Genomic DNA, 16,819 nt, shown 5'->3' on the forward strand with positions numbered 1-16,819 from the left:
CTGGCCACAATCCAACAAAAGTACAGCTAGGGAGGAATTCCAGAACAGGACTGTAGTCTCACATACTCTAGACTGCTCCAGAATTGAGGTAATGAGCATAAGGTTCATACTCTAGCAATAAATATGGTATATAAATTTCCCAAATTTTTCATCATAACACTGAAATACAATGATCAGTTACCAGCAAGGATGTCTGCCTCATCCATGAACTGAGTACTGAAGAGGATCACACGATTTGCCTTGCGTTCCTTCAGGAAACTCCACACTCGCAGCCTCGAAAAGGGATCTAGTCCAACAGTGGGTTCATCTAAAAGCAAAATCTATAGAGGATAAAGATATTTAAAATATGACTTTTCTAAGTTAACTATTTCCACATAATAGCATGGAAAATAAGTAAGACACAACAAATAAATATAATTGTAGTATATCTTTGTATAACCAAGCACAGCAGGTCCTTACCTAATATACTACATTCAAAGCTCTGCCACCATTAGCATTAGAAGAACATAGCTCTTACTGACAATCTCCTTTCTTTTTTTTTTTTTTTCCTTTGAAGAATACTTTATTGGAAAAACTCACTTAATAACAAGGACATAAACAAAAACATATTCATGATTTAAGAGAACAATGTATCAGAATTAGACAGCTTATTTTTCTCTATGACACATAGCCCATTAATCTTTCCACATAGTTTTGAATATTTTATTTTTCAAATTCTTAATAATTTGCACATGGTCTGAAAATCAAAAATTAAATAGCACGGAGACATATGTCTGTAAACCCAGCACTCAGAAAGCTAAGGCAGGAGGATGGTGCACAAAAGGACTTTGCAAACATATCTCCCATGGAGGGATAACTGCCTTAATCTAGAGACAGGAGAGAAGCCCTAGTCCCTACTTCACATGACCTGTCAGATCTACATGACCCCAACTGGATGGCATTCCCCTACATATGGAATTGGGGTGGGGGGATGGGAGGGGAGGGTGGTTAGAGTGCATGTGAGAGGGCAGAGAGGGTAAAAGGGAGGGAAGAAGGGAGGGAGGGATGAAGGGAGGGAGGGAGGGAAGGAGAGGGAACTGGGATCGACATGTAAAATAATAAATTAAATTTAAAAAAAAAAATGCTTTGACTCCAAAATTTAAGTTCAAGGACAAGTTACTGGGGAAAAGGATTTCTATTTTTGTTTCCACAGAAAATGAAAAGATGTGGATTCCTTCCAGACTAATGTGGTTTGATCATGCCAGACCGCCTGAAACAGAGTATAAGGTGATCCTACATTCAAAACAGCTGGACAAAGCAGCCCTACAGACTACAGCCAGGATTTCTGAATCTTCTTCGAATCCCCCATGACAGCGCCCCTTACCAGCAGGAAGTAGTTTGGAAAGAACGACGCCCAAATTCCCAAATATTGTGTATAAATGTTTGTTTTCATTTAATTGGACTTTGTTATATAAAATAAAATAATAAAATAAAAAAATTTTAAAAAATATAAAAGCCTTTGTATTTCCCACAATCCCTTGCACTTAATTATCTTTGTCATGAAAACCATGAACTGGAAAATTAAGTATTAGATCACTAATATATCTATTATAACTATATACTAAATACAATTTCACACGAGTTTCCATTTAGTTACTGTTGGTAATGTAACTCAAGACAGTAACTAAATTGTGCTCAGGTCTATATGGAGTAGCTATTCTGTAGCCACTAAAGAGAGAAAGGTGGTTTTTATGTGTGGATAGGAAGGATTGCTAAGATATGTCAGTGTCCTGGGAAACACTCATTGTCAACCTGATATAGCCTAGTGTCATCTGAGAGGAGAAGCCCCAACTGAGAAATTCCCCAGATCAAGTTGGTCTGCGGGCCTTTCTATGGGGAATTTCTTTGACTGTTAACTCATGTAGGAGTTCAGTCCACTGTGTAAAGCACCATTTCCTCCATGGCCAGGTGGTCCTGGCTGTATAAGCAAGCTAGCTGACAAGACTGGGGAGATGGTTCAGCAGTTAAGAGCACTTACTGCTCTTGTGGTGGACTGAGTTTGGTTTCCAGTATTCACATTGGGTGGCTCACAGTTGCCTGCAACTCTAGTTCCAGGAGGTTCTGATGCCTCTGGCGTTCTAGAGCACTTGCATTCATGTGTATGTGCACGCACACACACAGATTATTTAAAATAATAGAAAGTAGTCTTTTAGAAAAACATTTTTAAAAATTTTAAAGAAAGCTAGTGCATCATGCACCAGAGAGTGAATGAGCATGTAGCATCCCTCTGTGGCTTCTGCTTCAAGCTCCTGCTTGAGTTTCGGCTCTGACTCCCTCAGGGATGGACTGTGACCTGGAAGTATAAGCCGAATAAGCCCTTTCCTACCCAAGTCGTTTTGGGTAGAGTGCTTTATCACAGCAACACAAAGGAAATGAGGACAGCTAGTAAGCGAATAGACATGCAATATCTACCCTTAGATTTCTCCTGTGTGTGCTTATTTGTGCACAGCCAACAGAAGGAGGCAAAGGAGCCTTCTCTCTGTCTCCAGGGATGCTCTGAGTCGGAGGCAGGATTTTCATTCTGTTCATTATGTACTGACTTTTGATTTTTTGTTTTGTTTTGTTTTTGCTTTAAATGTGTTGAGGAATGGTGTTACAACGGTCTTGAGACTCACTATGTAACCCAGGCAGAACCTAAACTTAAAGACAATCTCCTTTCTTCCAGTGAATAATCTTACTTACTCGAGGATCTCCTAAAGTGGCAATCCCAAAGGTGAGCTTCCTTTTCTGTCCTTCACTTAAATGTTCGGCAAGGTTATCCTGAATATTTTGCATGTCCAATTCCAATATAATTTGTTGTACCTATGTTAGAAATATACAAAGCCCAAAATACAAAATGGTACACATTTTACAAATTTAACTGCTCATTAAAGATGTCAATTTTATAGGATTTCTTTGCTTAATCTCATTCATACAAAGGTAGATAAATGGCTGAGAGGATTATGTGGTTGTGATTAAACACAGCAAATGGTTGGGAGCTCGGGTAAAGTAAGAAGTCTACCTCTTGTTTGACTGTCTGTGGAAGAATCCCTTTTATTTTAGCAAAGAGAGTGAGGTTTTCCTTCACAGTGAGCGCATCAAATTGAACATTATGTTGAGGACAAATACCAGTTATCTTTCTGATTTCCTCCAAGTCTTTCATTTCAGAGAGATTTTTATTGTAGACTGTGACTAATCCTAAAAAGTAGAAGTTAAAGTATTTTAAGGTTAACCAAATATTTTAAGATTAGTAAAATGATGGATAAATATGTAAGATTACCACACTGTTAACGACTACTATTCTCAGCATAAATGCATGCTCACACTATGCAATACACTTTCTCTGAGATGGCACACAATGAGATACTAGTGATCCCCATGAAACATGGAAAGTGAGAAATACATTTAAAAATCATATAGTTCTAGAAAGCAACTTTTGATAAAGATTATTTCCATCAAGCCATATAATTTAAAATGACAGGCATGCACCTGTTCACTTATCAAATACCTTATCTTTGAGGTATTGCTTTTTCCTTACCTGATGTTGGAACATATAATCCATTGAGGATGTTTAGTAATGAAGATTTCCCTGCTCCACTGTGGCCCAGAATTGCTGTGATTTGACTTTCATAAATATCGAAGAATAATCCTGTTTTTTAGTATAAGATATTGACATTATCAATAATAGAGCATCAGACAGGGCTAGTCCTGTACACAGAGCAAGACAACTGAATTTCATGATGAATTCATCAAAACTTTATGTAACATACTAAAGAACTATGGTAACTTAAATAATGCTACTGATACACTGATATCGTAAAATGCATGCAACAACATGATATTACTTTAGGATCTAGAGACTAGTAGAAGTCTGGAAAAAAAACAAATATTTATAAAAACACACAGGCTAAAAGAATGGATACGAAGACAGAGTCCATCCTTCTGCTGCACACAAGAAACACACCTTACTTCAAAGACAGATAATACCTCAGAGTAAAGGGTTGGGAAAAGATTTTTCTTATCAAATGGACCCAAGAAACAAGTGAGTATAGCTATCCTAATATCTAACAAATTAGACTTTAAACTAAAATCAAACAAAGAGATGATGAATGTCATTTCATATTCATCACAGGAAAAATCCATCAGGACGAAGTCTCAATTCTGAATATCTATGCCCCAAATACAAAGGCACCCACATTTGTAAAATAAACAGCACTAAAAATATACAAAGAACTCAAGAAACTAGTCAACAAAACACCAAATAACCCTATTAAAAAATGGGGTACAGAACTGAAGAAAGAATTCTCAATGGAGGAAATCAAAAAGGCTGAAAGACACTTAAGAAAATGCTCCACATCCTTAGCTATCAGGGAAATGCAAATCAAAACAACTTTGAGATACCATCTTACCCCTGCCAGAATGGCTAAAATTAGAAACACCAGTGATGACTTATGTTGGAGAGGATGTGGAGAAAGTGGAACACTCCTCCACTGCTGGTGGGAGTGCAAACTCATACAGCCACTTTGGAGATCAGTATGGCGGTTCCTCAGGAAAATGGGAATTAGTTTACCACAGGACCCGGCAATCCCCCTCTTAGGCATATACCCAAAGGATTCACATCAATGTAACAAAGACATCTGTTCAACTATGTTCATAGCAGCACTATTTGTAATAGCAAGAACCTGGAAGCAACCTAGATGCCCTTCAATTGAAGAATGGTTAATGAAGATGTGGCACATCTACACAATGGAATACTACTCTGCAGAAAAAAATAATGGTATCTTGAAATTCGCAGGCAAGTGGATGGCACTTGAAGAAACCATCCTGAATGAGGTAACCCAGTCACAAAAAGAGGAACACAGTATGTACTCACTCATATATGGATTTTAGACCTAGATCAAATGATCACCAGCATATAATTCACATCACCAGAGGAACTAGGATACAAGTTGTATTCTAAGAGATTCATATAAAGTCCCTCACAGAACTGGGAAGGGACAAGTCCCCCAGACCTCAGGTATAGTGGGGGAGGACAGCTAATGGAGAGAGAAGTAGGAGAAAATGAGAGGGAGGAGAGGAAGGCATGTGCGACCAGGAGGATTGAGCCTGGTTAGGAATGGAAAATAGGAAAGAGAGAGAGAGACAGAGACAGAGAGAGAGAACATAAAAGAGGGAGCCAATATTGGTTTGAAGATAAAGTTGAACACAAAGAAAGGTCGAGGGAACTACAAGACTGCTCCCAACTAACAATCTCAGCTTCCGTGGAAAGGCTATCATAAATGCCCTTCCCGGAGAGTGAGATCAACAACTAACTTCTCCATGGAGTCCTCAACTAATGCCTGTTGAAAACAGGAGCAAACACCCATACATAAACACTGAGTCAAACTAGAACCCAGAAGCAGATGGAGAGGACAAGACCATGCGGTAGAAGTACATAGAGACAGCTTACCTGAACAAGGAGGAGCTAAGGGCCACTAGACTGATAGCTGGGGAAGCCAACAGGGGTCTGACTCGGACCCCCCTGAATATGGGTCTCAGCCAGAAGGTCTGAGCAGCCTAAGAGACCTCAGACAGTGGAGCCAGGATGTATCCCTGGTGCACAAAAGGACTTTGCAAACATATCCCCCATGGAGGGATAACTGCCTTATTCTAGAGATAGGAGAGAAGCCCTAGTCCCTACTTCACAGGACCTGTCAGATCTACATGACCCCAACTGGATGGCATTCCCCTACATATTGTATTGTGGTGGGGGGTTGGGAGGGGAGGGTGTTTAGAGTGCATGGGAGAGGGTAGAGAGGGCAAAAGGGAGGGAAGGAGGGAGGGAGGGCTTGGGGGGAGGGAGGGAGAGGGAACTGGGATCGACATGTAAAATAATAAAAAAAAAAAAAAAAAAAACGCTTTGACTCCAAAATTTAAGTTGAAGAACAAGTTACTGGGGAAAAGGATTTCTATTTTTGTTTCCACAGAAAATGAAAAGATGTGGATTCCTTCCAGACTAATGTGGTTTGATCACACCAGACCGCCTGAAACAGAGTACAAGCTGATCCTACATTCCAAACAGCTGGACAAAACAGCCCTACAGACTACAGCTAGGATATCTGAATCTTCTTCGAATCCCCCAAGACAGTGCCCCTTACCAGCAGGAAGTAGTTTGGAAAGAACGACGCCCAAATTCCCAAATATTGTGTATAAATGTTTGTTTTCATTTAATTGGACTTTGTTATATAAAATTAAATAAAAAATTAAAAAAAAAAAACATCAAAAAAAAAAATCTCACATAAAGTCTCACACACTTATAGTAGGAGACTTGAACACCCCGCTCGCACCAGTAGACAGGACCACCAGACAGAAACTTAACAAAGAAACAAAAGAACTAACAGAAGTTATGACACAATTGGATTTAACAGACATCTATGGAATATTCTATCCAAACACAAAAGAATATACCTTTTTCTCAGTTCCATATGAAACCTTCTCTGAAATTGACTACATACTCAGCAACATAGCAAACCTCAACAGATACAAAAAAAAAAAAAAAAAAAAAAAAAAAAAAGGAATTACCCACTGTATCTTATCAGACTGCCATGCTTTAAAGTTAGAAGTCAAAAAAAAAAAAAAATGCAGAAATCCTAGAAACTGAACAACATACAATTGCACCATTCCTTGGTCAAGGAAGAAACAAAGATATTAAAGATTTCCTAGAATTCAGTGAGAATGAAGGAAGACACAATATATCCAAACTTATGGGACATTTTGAAATCAGTACTAAGAGAAAAGTTCATAAGACTAAATGCCCACATGAAGAAACCAGACGATTCACATTAGAGAATTAATAGCACAATTGAAAGCTCTAGAACAAAAAGAAGCAAACCCACCCAAGAGGAATAGGAGCCAGGAAATAATCAAATTGAGGGCAGAAATCAATAAAGTAGAAACAAAGAAAACAATATAAAGGATCAATGTAACAAAGAGTTCTTTGAGAAAATCAACAAGATAGACAAACCTTTATCCAAACTAACCAAAAAGCAGAGAGAGAACATATAAATTAACAAAATCAGAAATGAAAAAAGGAAGATAACAACAGACACTGAGGAAATCTGGAGACTCTTAGGCCATACTTTGAAACCCTGTACTCCACAAAATTTGAAAATTTAAAGGAAATGAACTAACTTCTAGACAAATATCACTTACCAAAATTAAATAAAGAACAGATAAGCAATATAAATACACCTATAACCCCTAATGAAATAGAAGCAGTCATCAAAAGTCTCCCAACCAAAGCCCAGGGCCAAATGGCTTCAGTGCAAAATTCTACCAGAAATTCAAAGAAGAGCTGATGGGAGATATCATTCTGTAAATATGTTTCTCATACTGATTAATGAATAAAGCACTGATGGCCAATAGGAAAGCAAGATAGGCGGAACTAGGAGACAAGGAGGAAAGAGGAAGTAGTTAGGAGGAGTCAACATGGAGAGACCGGGGAGAGCACAATGTCAGCCCATTCCCTGATAAGATGAAAGCCCATGGAAATATGTAGATATGTAGATTAACAGAAATGGGTTAATACTTAAGACAGAGCTAGCCGATAGGAAACTAGTACATGGCCAACAGCATTATATCTGATATAGAGTCTCGGTGTGTTATTTGGGGCTGGCGCGGCGGCAGGACAAGACCAGCAGTGGGCGGAAAAACCTTACTCCTTACAAAGAGCAACTACAAATAGAATCCGAGAACACATCATAATGATCATCTACCATTACCAAGTAGGCTTCATCCCATGGATGCAGGGATGGTTCAACATACAAAAATCTATCAATGTAATCCACCATATAAACAAACGGAAAAAGAAAAATCATGATCATCTCACTAGATACTGAAAAGGCCTTTGACAAAATCCAACACCCCTTCATGATAAAGGTCTTAGAGAGATCAGGGATAACAGGAACATACCTAAACTTAATAAAAGCAATATATTGCAAACCAACAGCCAATATCAAACTAAATGCAGAGAAATTCAATGGGGTTCCTCTAAAATCAGGAACAAGACAAGGGTGTTTACTCTCTCCATATCGCTTCAGTATTATGCTTGAAGATCTAGGTAGAGCAATATTCAACTTTATATGGAAAAACAAAAGAGCCAGGATAGAAAAAAAAAAAAAAAACCTGTAAAATAAAGGAACTTCCAGAAATCAGTATGGTGGTTCCTCAGGAAAATGGGAATCAGTCTACCACAGAACTCAGCAATTTCAACTTAGGCATATACTCAAAAGATGCACATTCATGCAACTAAGACATCTGTTCAACTATTTTTATAGCAGCATTATTTGTATTCTAGGGATAAATACTGATCTACTACCAGAGGCCCCATAGACTGCCCAGTCCTAATTAACACTCAGCCATTATAGGTTTAAAGAGAAATCTGGTACTAGGGAAATGTCCAGAGACCTACAAGGATGACCCCAACTAAGAATATAAGCAATAGTGGAGGGCTACCTTAAATGCCCTTCCCTGATAATGAGATTGATAACTACCCTATATACCATCCTAGAGCCTTCATTCAGTAGCTAATATAAGCAGAAGCAGACACCCACAGCTAAACACTGAGTCTAACTCCTGGGATCCACTTGCAGAGAGGGTGAAGTGATGAACAAAGGAGTCAAGAACAGGCTGCAGAAAACCACAAAAACAGTTGACGTGAGCAAAGGGGAGCTCATGGACCCCAGGCTGATAGATGGGAAAGTAGCACAGGACTGACACAGACCCCCTGAATGTGGGTGCCTTTAGGAGGCCTGGGCAATCTATGGGACCTCTGAAAATTAAAACCAGTATGTATCCCTGGTGCACAAATGGACTTTGGGAGCCCATTCCCCATGGAGTGATACTTCTTTAGCCTAGAGACAGGGGGAGGACCTAGGCCCTACCCCAAATAACTTGACATATTTTTATGATCCCTCCTGGAAGGCCTCAACCTCCCTGGGGAGTGGATGGTAGATGGGATGGGGGGGTCTGTGGGTGCCATGGGAGTATGGGAGGGAGTGGGAAGTGGGATCGATATGTAAAATAAGAAAAAAACATAAATAATTTTTTAAAAAAAAGACCACGTGGAAATACTTAGATTAATAGACACAGGTTAATAATTAAGAGAGAGCTAGCCAATCAGAAGCCCAAGCCAAAGGCCAATAGTTTCATAACTAATATAGCTTCTGTGTATTCATTTGGGGCTGACACAGCTCTGGGACAAGGCTGGCAGGAAAAAAATAGCTTGTAACAGTGTAGCCCCAACTGACCAAGAATATTTGTTGTTTTAAACAAAAAAATACATAGTATGGGCCAATGAGATGATCAGTGAGTAGAGACTCTAGCTGAGGAAGCCTGGTGACCTGAGTTTTATCTCCAGAACCCAAGTAAAAGTAGAGGAGAGAACCAACAACAGGAAGTTATCCTCTCATCTCCACATTAATACTGTGGTTCATATACCGCCCCCCAATAAATGCAGCATGCATATGCATGCACACACATTACTAATTAATTAATTGAAAGACACATTAAGTACAATAAATGACACATAGCATTTTCATGGGCAAACAGAAAATGGTGTTGGCTACCCTGGAACTTATCCTTATCATAGCAATAATTAAATATAAAGCTCAGTTTCCTAATTAGCAAAGTATGAAAGAAACAATTTGACTTTCATAATATTAAATATAAAAATTTTCACTTAAAGCTCTTATCATAATTCACAATATACACTAAGTGTTTATCATTATCATTATTGTTTTAAATATATATAGCTTATAAGCATGGGTTTTCATGACATTGCAGGTAAGTTATTTAAAATATGAGTCAGGAATCTTTTAAATATGAATCTTTTTCAGTGATTCTGCTCATATAAACCCATCTTTAGGAGACAGTGACCTTAACAGATTGAGCATTCATTTTAGTATTTTTAGGGCAGTGAAGATTTAGAAATAAGCTAAATGTCAGACATTGGTGTGATAATGGCACTCATCCTGTTACTCATACAAAGCGATATTATTAGCCAAAGAGATTGTAAAATCAGGTTCTCTAAGGAGATCCAGAGTGGCCACAGGAACAGCTGCAAGAAGAGAGGGCCTAGAGAGAGTAACAAGTTCCCAGCTTTCCCATGGGTAATTCCACGTGGAAACTCTCCAGTTGGAACATTTTTATTTTATGTCTTGTCACCCAATGCTTTAATTTTTTAAGTGCCACTAATTCTGACAATGGAAGAAAAACTAGAAGACATTTAAAGATGCAAAGGTTGTAACTCTGATAAGTGACAAGACAGTCCATAATGTGTCCCAAAATTTAAAATTAAGTTCAATATAACCTGAGCCAAACTTCAAGAAGGAAATGGCAGATTTGGATGGTATTTAATGAAAAAAAAAAGTCAAGATAGAATAAAGTTGTTCACATATACACAAACTCTTCCAAGACATGATCTCAGAGGAATAAGTAATATTGAGCTAAGAGGTGGCCAGCTTTTTAGAAAATAAATACAATGCAAACAGAATGGAAAGAGAACTCTCAATCTTTTGTAAAATATATGTCTTATTTTATTTAGTTAACTATTTATTTTAGGCAGGGACTATATAGCCCTGGCTGGCCCATATCTGTCAAGAGGATCTTAAACTCACAGAGATCCTATGGCCTCTGCCCCCAAATGCTGGTATTAAAGGTGTATGTGAACCAAAGGACATGTCATTTGGACAAAGTGACAGCCTAGAGAAGGGAAAAGGGTTTTTACCAACCCCACACTGAATAGAAGACAAATATCCAAATTGCACAAAGATCAGGTGTGGAGGGAGAGGGGAACTGAGGTTAAGGAAGGGAATGTGGAGAAAGACAGCTAGACTCGAGGGGCATTTCAGGGGTGGTACAGAAACCTAGGGTAGTGGGAATCTCCTAAGATATATGAAGGTAATCCTAATGAAGTTTCCAAATAAAGAGGGAGACAGAGTCCCAGCTGATCATCTCTTGTCACCAAACAAAGCTTTCAGTCCTGGGAATGGTTTACATCCAATTGAGTTGGGTCACAGGGGACCCCTGGAAATCTCCAAACAACCCAGGCTGTTGCCAAGACTCTCAGTTGATCTCCACAAACTGACAGCAAGGCTCCATTGCTGAAGACAACACCAACACAACTCAAATATGGAGTGGTCAAGCTGGTGCCTACAGAGAACCTTCACCTCTATGATCCAGTGTCTTTGGTATGGGAATGTACTCTGCAGGCTACCAAAGGAGAAATGTAAACACCAACCCTGCCACAAAACTGTTGATCTACAATCTAACCTGATTGCATAATATGCTAGGGCAATGGTGGCACAAAGATTGTGAGAACAATCAACCAATATCTGATTTGACTTAAGGCTCACTCCATGTGATGGAACCCATACCCAACACTGTTTGGGTGACCAAGAACTAGAGACTAAGTAGCCCAGAGGCCTAGGGTAAAACCAAATAATACAGGTCTAAAAATAGAAAATGAGAAAGTAAAATGACTCCTAATGATATTCTTCTGTATTCATAGGTCTATGCCTTATTCAGCCATCATCAAAGTAGCTGAGAACAAACATGGAAACCCACAGCCTGACATGATATAGAGAGAGACCTTGGGATATACAGCTCTAAATTGATGTCTCCGTTGAATCCTTCCTCTCAGAGCTCTGCCAACCCCCAAAATAGAGGAGGTGGAAAGAGGGTAAGAGCAAGAGGGGATGGAAGCCATCAAAACAAGACTCTCTAAATCAACTGAGCAAAAATCATATAACTCACAGAATTTGAAGCAGCAACCATAGAGCTAACATGAGTCATGTCCTCTGTACATATATTATAGCTTTCAGTTTCATTATTTTTATGGGTCTCCTGAGTGTGTAAATGAGTGAGTCTCTGGATTCTTGTGCCTTCTCTTGGGGCTCTTTTCTTCATTTGGTATGCCTTGTCCAACTTCAATATGATGAGTTTTTTTTATTATATTTTATTTTGTTATGTTTTGTTGTTATCTCTTAGTTAGAAGATTGTTCTTTTCTAATGAAAGATGGAAAGGGAGTAGATCCAGATGGGAGGGAAAGTAGAGAGGAACTGAGAGGTGTAGAGGAAAGGGAAACTATAATGAGGATGTAATATATGAAGGAAAGAATCTATTTTTGGTAAAGGGGGAAAGAAAGATAAGAAATAGGTGCTTCCACAACCAGCCTAAAAATTATTTTTTTAATAAGAGCAGTTGAACCTCCAAAATGTAGCTGTTAATTGATGCTTGCCCAATGCTTGTTATATAACTGTTAGAATATTTGGTATTATAATATATTTAATCAAATAAAAGTTATTTGTCCTAGGAGTGTTGATTTGTTAGTTTAATTTACTACTAAAGTTTTCATTAATCTTGTTTTGGTTAATATTTGAGTTAATTCACACATCATTAATATGAACTGTGTAAATTCTGACTATTTAAAAATGTTGTCAGCATCTAACTTTCTTAGCACTACAAATATAAAGATATGTTTATGATAACCAGTGTAAAAATGAGCCTATATTTTTATGGTCTGGTCACATTTCTGTAAATTAATAAATCCATGAAATGTCTAGAAGGATTTTACAATAAATCCTGAATTATTATTAGTGTCCAGATGGTAGAGTTAGGCCACTTGTATTCTTGCTTCTTTCCCTTGTTTGGTTTTGTCAGTATATTTACATTTTCATCCTGAAAGTCTCCCAGGTTTTAGTATTAATAATTAAGTCAAGTAAAGAATAGAATGTTTTTCTTTACCTTTCAAAGCCTCCACTTTTCCAGACTTCCCTTTATATTCTTTCTTAACATTTCTTATTCTGAAACAATAAAGAGCTACTTTATTAGCCAATACACACAAGTAAAAATAGCACAGAAATATACAATGGTGGATATAGAAAACACTTTATAGCAAACAACATGGTAAAGCTTGACTGCTCAGAGACACAAATAATATTTTCAATTAATTATTATAGAAAATAAATGAGATTCTCTAGACTTCAGTACCAGAATCATTTTGACTCTATCACAACAAATACAGCAATATGCCTATTAATGAGTAGTAAAAGTTAAAAGAGATTAAATCTCCTTTGTTAAGTTTTAAATGCAGGACAAAGGCTGAAGTGCCTATTTAACATATCAAAGCAGGACCTAATCCAGGTCTCCCAACACCCCTCAGTCCCTACCTGTTAGAGGGTAGGCTTGCATGCCCTGCCCTCTGCCCTGAACTCACCAGCCCAAGGGCTGGGCTGCCCCTTCCTCCAGAGGCTCTTCCTTATATAATCCAGACATTTGGGTTATCCTTCCCCTATTGTCCTTTGCCTACCTGGCTTCTGCACCTGATTCCCCTCTCTCTCTTCTCCCCCATTTCCTATATGGCCCAGCTTAGTCTGGTCAAGTCTACTCTGGACTTTCCCAGATGTCCCTGCCTCTGACTATGTTCTCCCACAAATCTACAACAAACTTTCTCCTCCACCTAGGAGCTGACATGTCCTTTCCATTTCATTTCTTTTTTCATTCAGCTCTTAATATTTAATTTTAATAAAGAAATTCCCATCTAGGAGGAACTGATATTTACAGAGCAGAAAGGAATCATATGCATTTGGGAGACATTCTGATGTTTTTCTGGAAGTGTTCAATCTTCTGCCCTTATTATCATACAACATTTTCTTTGAGTGACTTCTATACATCCAATTTCTCTGTCTTAAAGGACATTTAGGCAGGCACAGAGGCACATGGGTGCAATTCCCAGAACTTGGGAGGTGAGGAAAGAGAAACAGAAATTCAAGGTCATCTTTGATTATTAAACACAGTATGAAGCCAACCTGAGCTATAGGAAGATTCTGTCTCAAAAAAAAAAAAAAAAAGAAAGAAAGAAAGAAAGAAAGAAAAAGAAAACAAACAAACAAAAAAACAAAAGCAAAACAACAACAAAAAATTAAATACAAACCCAAAAGATAGAAGCAGGAAGTCAGACAAGATAACACAAGATTAAGCCATATAGAGGTAATCAAAGGGAATTTCCTTCCAAGAAGCAGTTGAGAGAAATGATAAGTGATTGCAGTGGAATGAGAATGGTTCAAAATGGTGTTGATAAAGACAACACCTTCTCCTTCAACATTCACCACACACCCACAGGCAGCTGTTGGTTAACAATTCTTTAGCCTTTTACTCATATTAGCACAGCTACAAATGTGTTTACCTGATAGCTTCTTTTCCTTGGTATTCTGGAGCCACAGGCTCAAAGTAATCATCTGAAGGAAGCTCATGGTCTATGTCTCTATCAATGACCTGGTTACTACTAGTCTTTTGTCGAAAGCAAGATGATGAATTCAAGAAAAACAGTAGAGAATAACGGCGCTCATCCCCATCTAATTAGTCATGAACGATAAAATATCAGATCAGTATAATTAATAAAGAAACCTTGTTAATAAAGAAGAAAAATTTTAAAATTTCAAACATCAAAATTTTTTCCTTCAAACTTCCTATTATTCAAGAGAAAAGTGATAAACAATGAAAATTCAACTTTCAACAAAATAGAAATAAAATAATTGAAACTGTAATCTGAAAGATATCTATAAGGATAGGTAAAATAAAATATTTTAGAAACACAATTATTAATATAGTATGTAAAAATTATAGATATGTTTATAAACTCTAATAAGTTCACCATGCCAATATAATTGAACATGATACTGAAATCTAAAAATGAATGAAAAACAGCAATTCAGAAGTTGTTTTCCCAAGACAAATATAACAATATTGTATATTTTTAATACAAAATATGTTAAACATTATTTATTGTTAAGGATCTTTATATATAAGCTTAAAAATGGATCATAGGCATACAAATCAATACACATAATAAATATGGAAGGCAACAGTAGCTATTATCAAAGTGGGGGACTATTAAAACTTAAAAGCATTAATAAAATCATGCACGGAAATGAACATTCCTATCCTAGCACATGTGGAAGAACTTTCGGCTTTGTAAAGTTTTTGGTTATTGGCAAGGTAAAGAAAATTAATTGCATAATTTATATATTTTCAAATATAAACAAAATGTGGAAATGTTGGGAATAATGACTAACAATTATTTACTAGAAAATGCGTTTACAGTGTAATGGCCCAGTAATAACCAAACCACAGGTAAGAACTAAGTATTGCTTTTGAGGTTTTCTTTTGAAGTGCTTTTTAATCTTTGAGTGTCTTACATGTTGCCCACTGTCCTCAGACTCTAGTACATTCTCTGTTGTCTACCCAGACCCGCTGACTTCACCTTAGTACCAGTAGTTTGCTCCAACTCTGTCTCTTTTTACTTTTTCAGGTTATTCTGATATAAGTTCTTACTATCTTTTTTTATAATTACTTTTTTATTTTAAAACAATCTTTTCTCATTTTACATACCAATTCCAGTTCCTCCTCAATCTCTTCCTCCTGTTCTCCCCACTTTACCCCATCCACTCCTCAGAGAGGGTAAGGCTTCCCATTCTTACTATTACTCTTTCAAAACGATTTTAAGGATACTTGAAAAAGGAATAAAACTTAGTTAATATATAATTATATTCCAAAGTTGACTTATATAATTATATTATTGTTTTAAAATCAGAATAACACTGCATAAATATTATTTATTCTAAAATATAACTAAATTCAGACTAAAATTAGGGATTTATTCTCACCTCTAAAGCTATGAAAATATAATCTTAAGAAAAACTTTTATATGTAATTAATAACTGAAAGGTCAGAAAAAAGTCCATTAATACTTACAGAGCAAGATTTTGTCAAAATACAATGCCAGAACCAAGTAGATAAGAGCATCAAAAGCCAATATGAAAAAAGTCACTAGTATTACATATGATTCTCCTGAAGGATCAGGAAATACTACACCATTCAAGTTATATTCCAAGGAGATAATCTAAAATTCAAAGAAGAATAATAATAAATTCCTAAATTCATAAATATGATGGCACAACACCAATAATTATTAACTTTTTAAAGAAGTATTTTAATAAAGGTGTAGTAAATACTAAGCAGTATACAAGTAAATAAAGCTACTAAGAATGCAGGACTGAGTCAACATTTGAAAATAAATCAATATAATTCTGCATGTAACAGAATGAAACGAAGAGATGTAATTGGTCTAGGAGGTACATAGAAAGCACTTGAGAAAGTTGGGTATCCATTCATAATGCAGGAGATTTCTTCAGAAACTAAGATGAGATGTCTACTTGAAAAGCCATGTTTAATAGCAAAGTGCTGAAAGTTTTCCTTTACTTGAATTCCAGTGTTGTACTAGAGGCTCAGAGCCGTGCCTTAAGTCAAGGGGCACACAACCCTCTGTAACTCCATCCACTTCCAGGAGACCTGATGCCCTCTTCTGTTCCTGTGTGCACCACATGCATGTGGGGCCCACACACACATATAGAAAAAAATAAACAAACCTTTTCTCAAATCTCTGTTCATCGAAGGAATCAATAAGAAAGGAAAAAAGTGAGCAATAACTGGGGGCGGGGGGGGGTCTGGTCCACAGCATATGTAGCAAATTGTTGTAAGTAGTAAGGAAAATATAAAGAACTCAGTAGAAATGCAAAGAAAAGATCTGTATAGACAATTTGCAAAAGAAAAACACAAAAAGATAATATGTGAAAAGGCATCCGATTTTATCAAAAGTACAGAAAACGCGAATATACAAGCACAATAATAAATCACTTATCCATCAGAATGGCCAAATTTTGAAAATTTAGCAATAACAAGTGTTGCTGAAAACTTTGAAAA

General features: G+C 37.1%; 1 protein-coding gene across 2 annotated transcripts in view; it reads right to left on the minus strand.

Annotated features, from left to right (window-relative positions):
* The window catches only part of LOC127218674 (ATP-binding cassette sub-family A member 6), an 81,475-nt gene that overhangs the window by 46,135 nt on the left and 18,521 nt on the right, over positions 1 to 16,819 (minus strand). For both annotated transcript variants that reach the window (XM_051179701.1, XM_051179697.1), the window contains exons 9-15: positions 15,812 to 15,959; positions 14,244 to 14,412; positions 12,803 to 12,861; positions 3,557 to 3,667; positions 3,041 to 3,216; positions 2,722 to 2,841; positions 182 to 320 (exon numbers count right to left, since the gene is read on the minus strand). In XM_051179701.1, the coding sequence (XP_051035658.1) occupies positions 182 to 320; positions 2,722 to 2,841; positions 3,041 to 3,216; positions 3,557 to 3,667; positions 12,803 to 12,861; positions 14,244 to 14,412; positions 15,812 to 15,959 (922 nt within the window). The remainder of the gene's footprint in view (positions 1 to 181; positions 321 to 2,721; positions 2,842 to 3,040; positions 3,217 to 3,556; positions 3,668 to 12,802; positions 12,862 to 14,243; positions 14,413 to 15,811; positions 15,960 to 16,819) is intronic.

Source organism: Phodopus roborovskii, unplaced genomic scaffold (genome assembly GCF_943737965.1).
Source record: "Phodopus roborovskii unplaced genomic scaffold, PHOROB, whole genome shotgun sequence".
NCBI classification, from domain to species: Eukaryota; Metazoa; Chordata; class Mammalia; order Rodentia; family Cricetidae; genus Phodopus; species Phodopus roborovskii.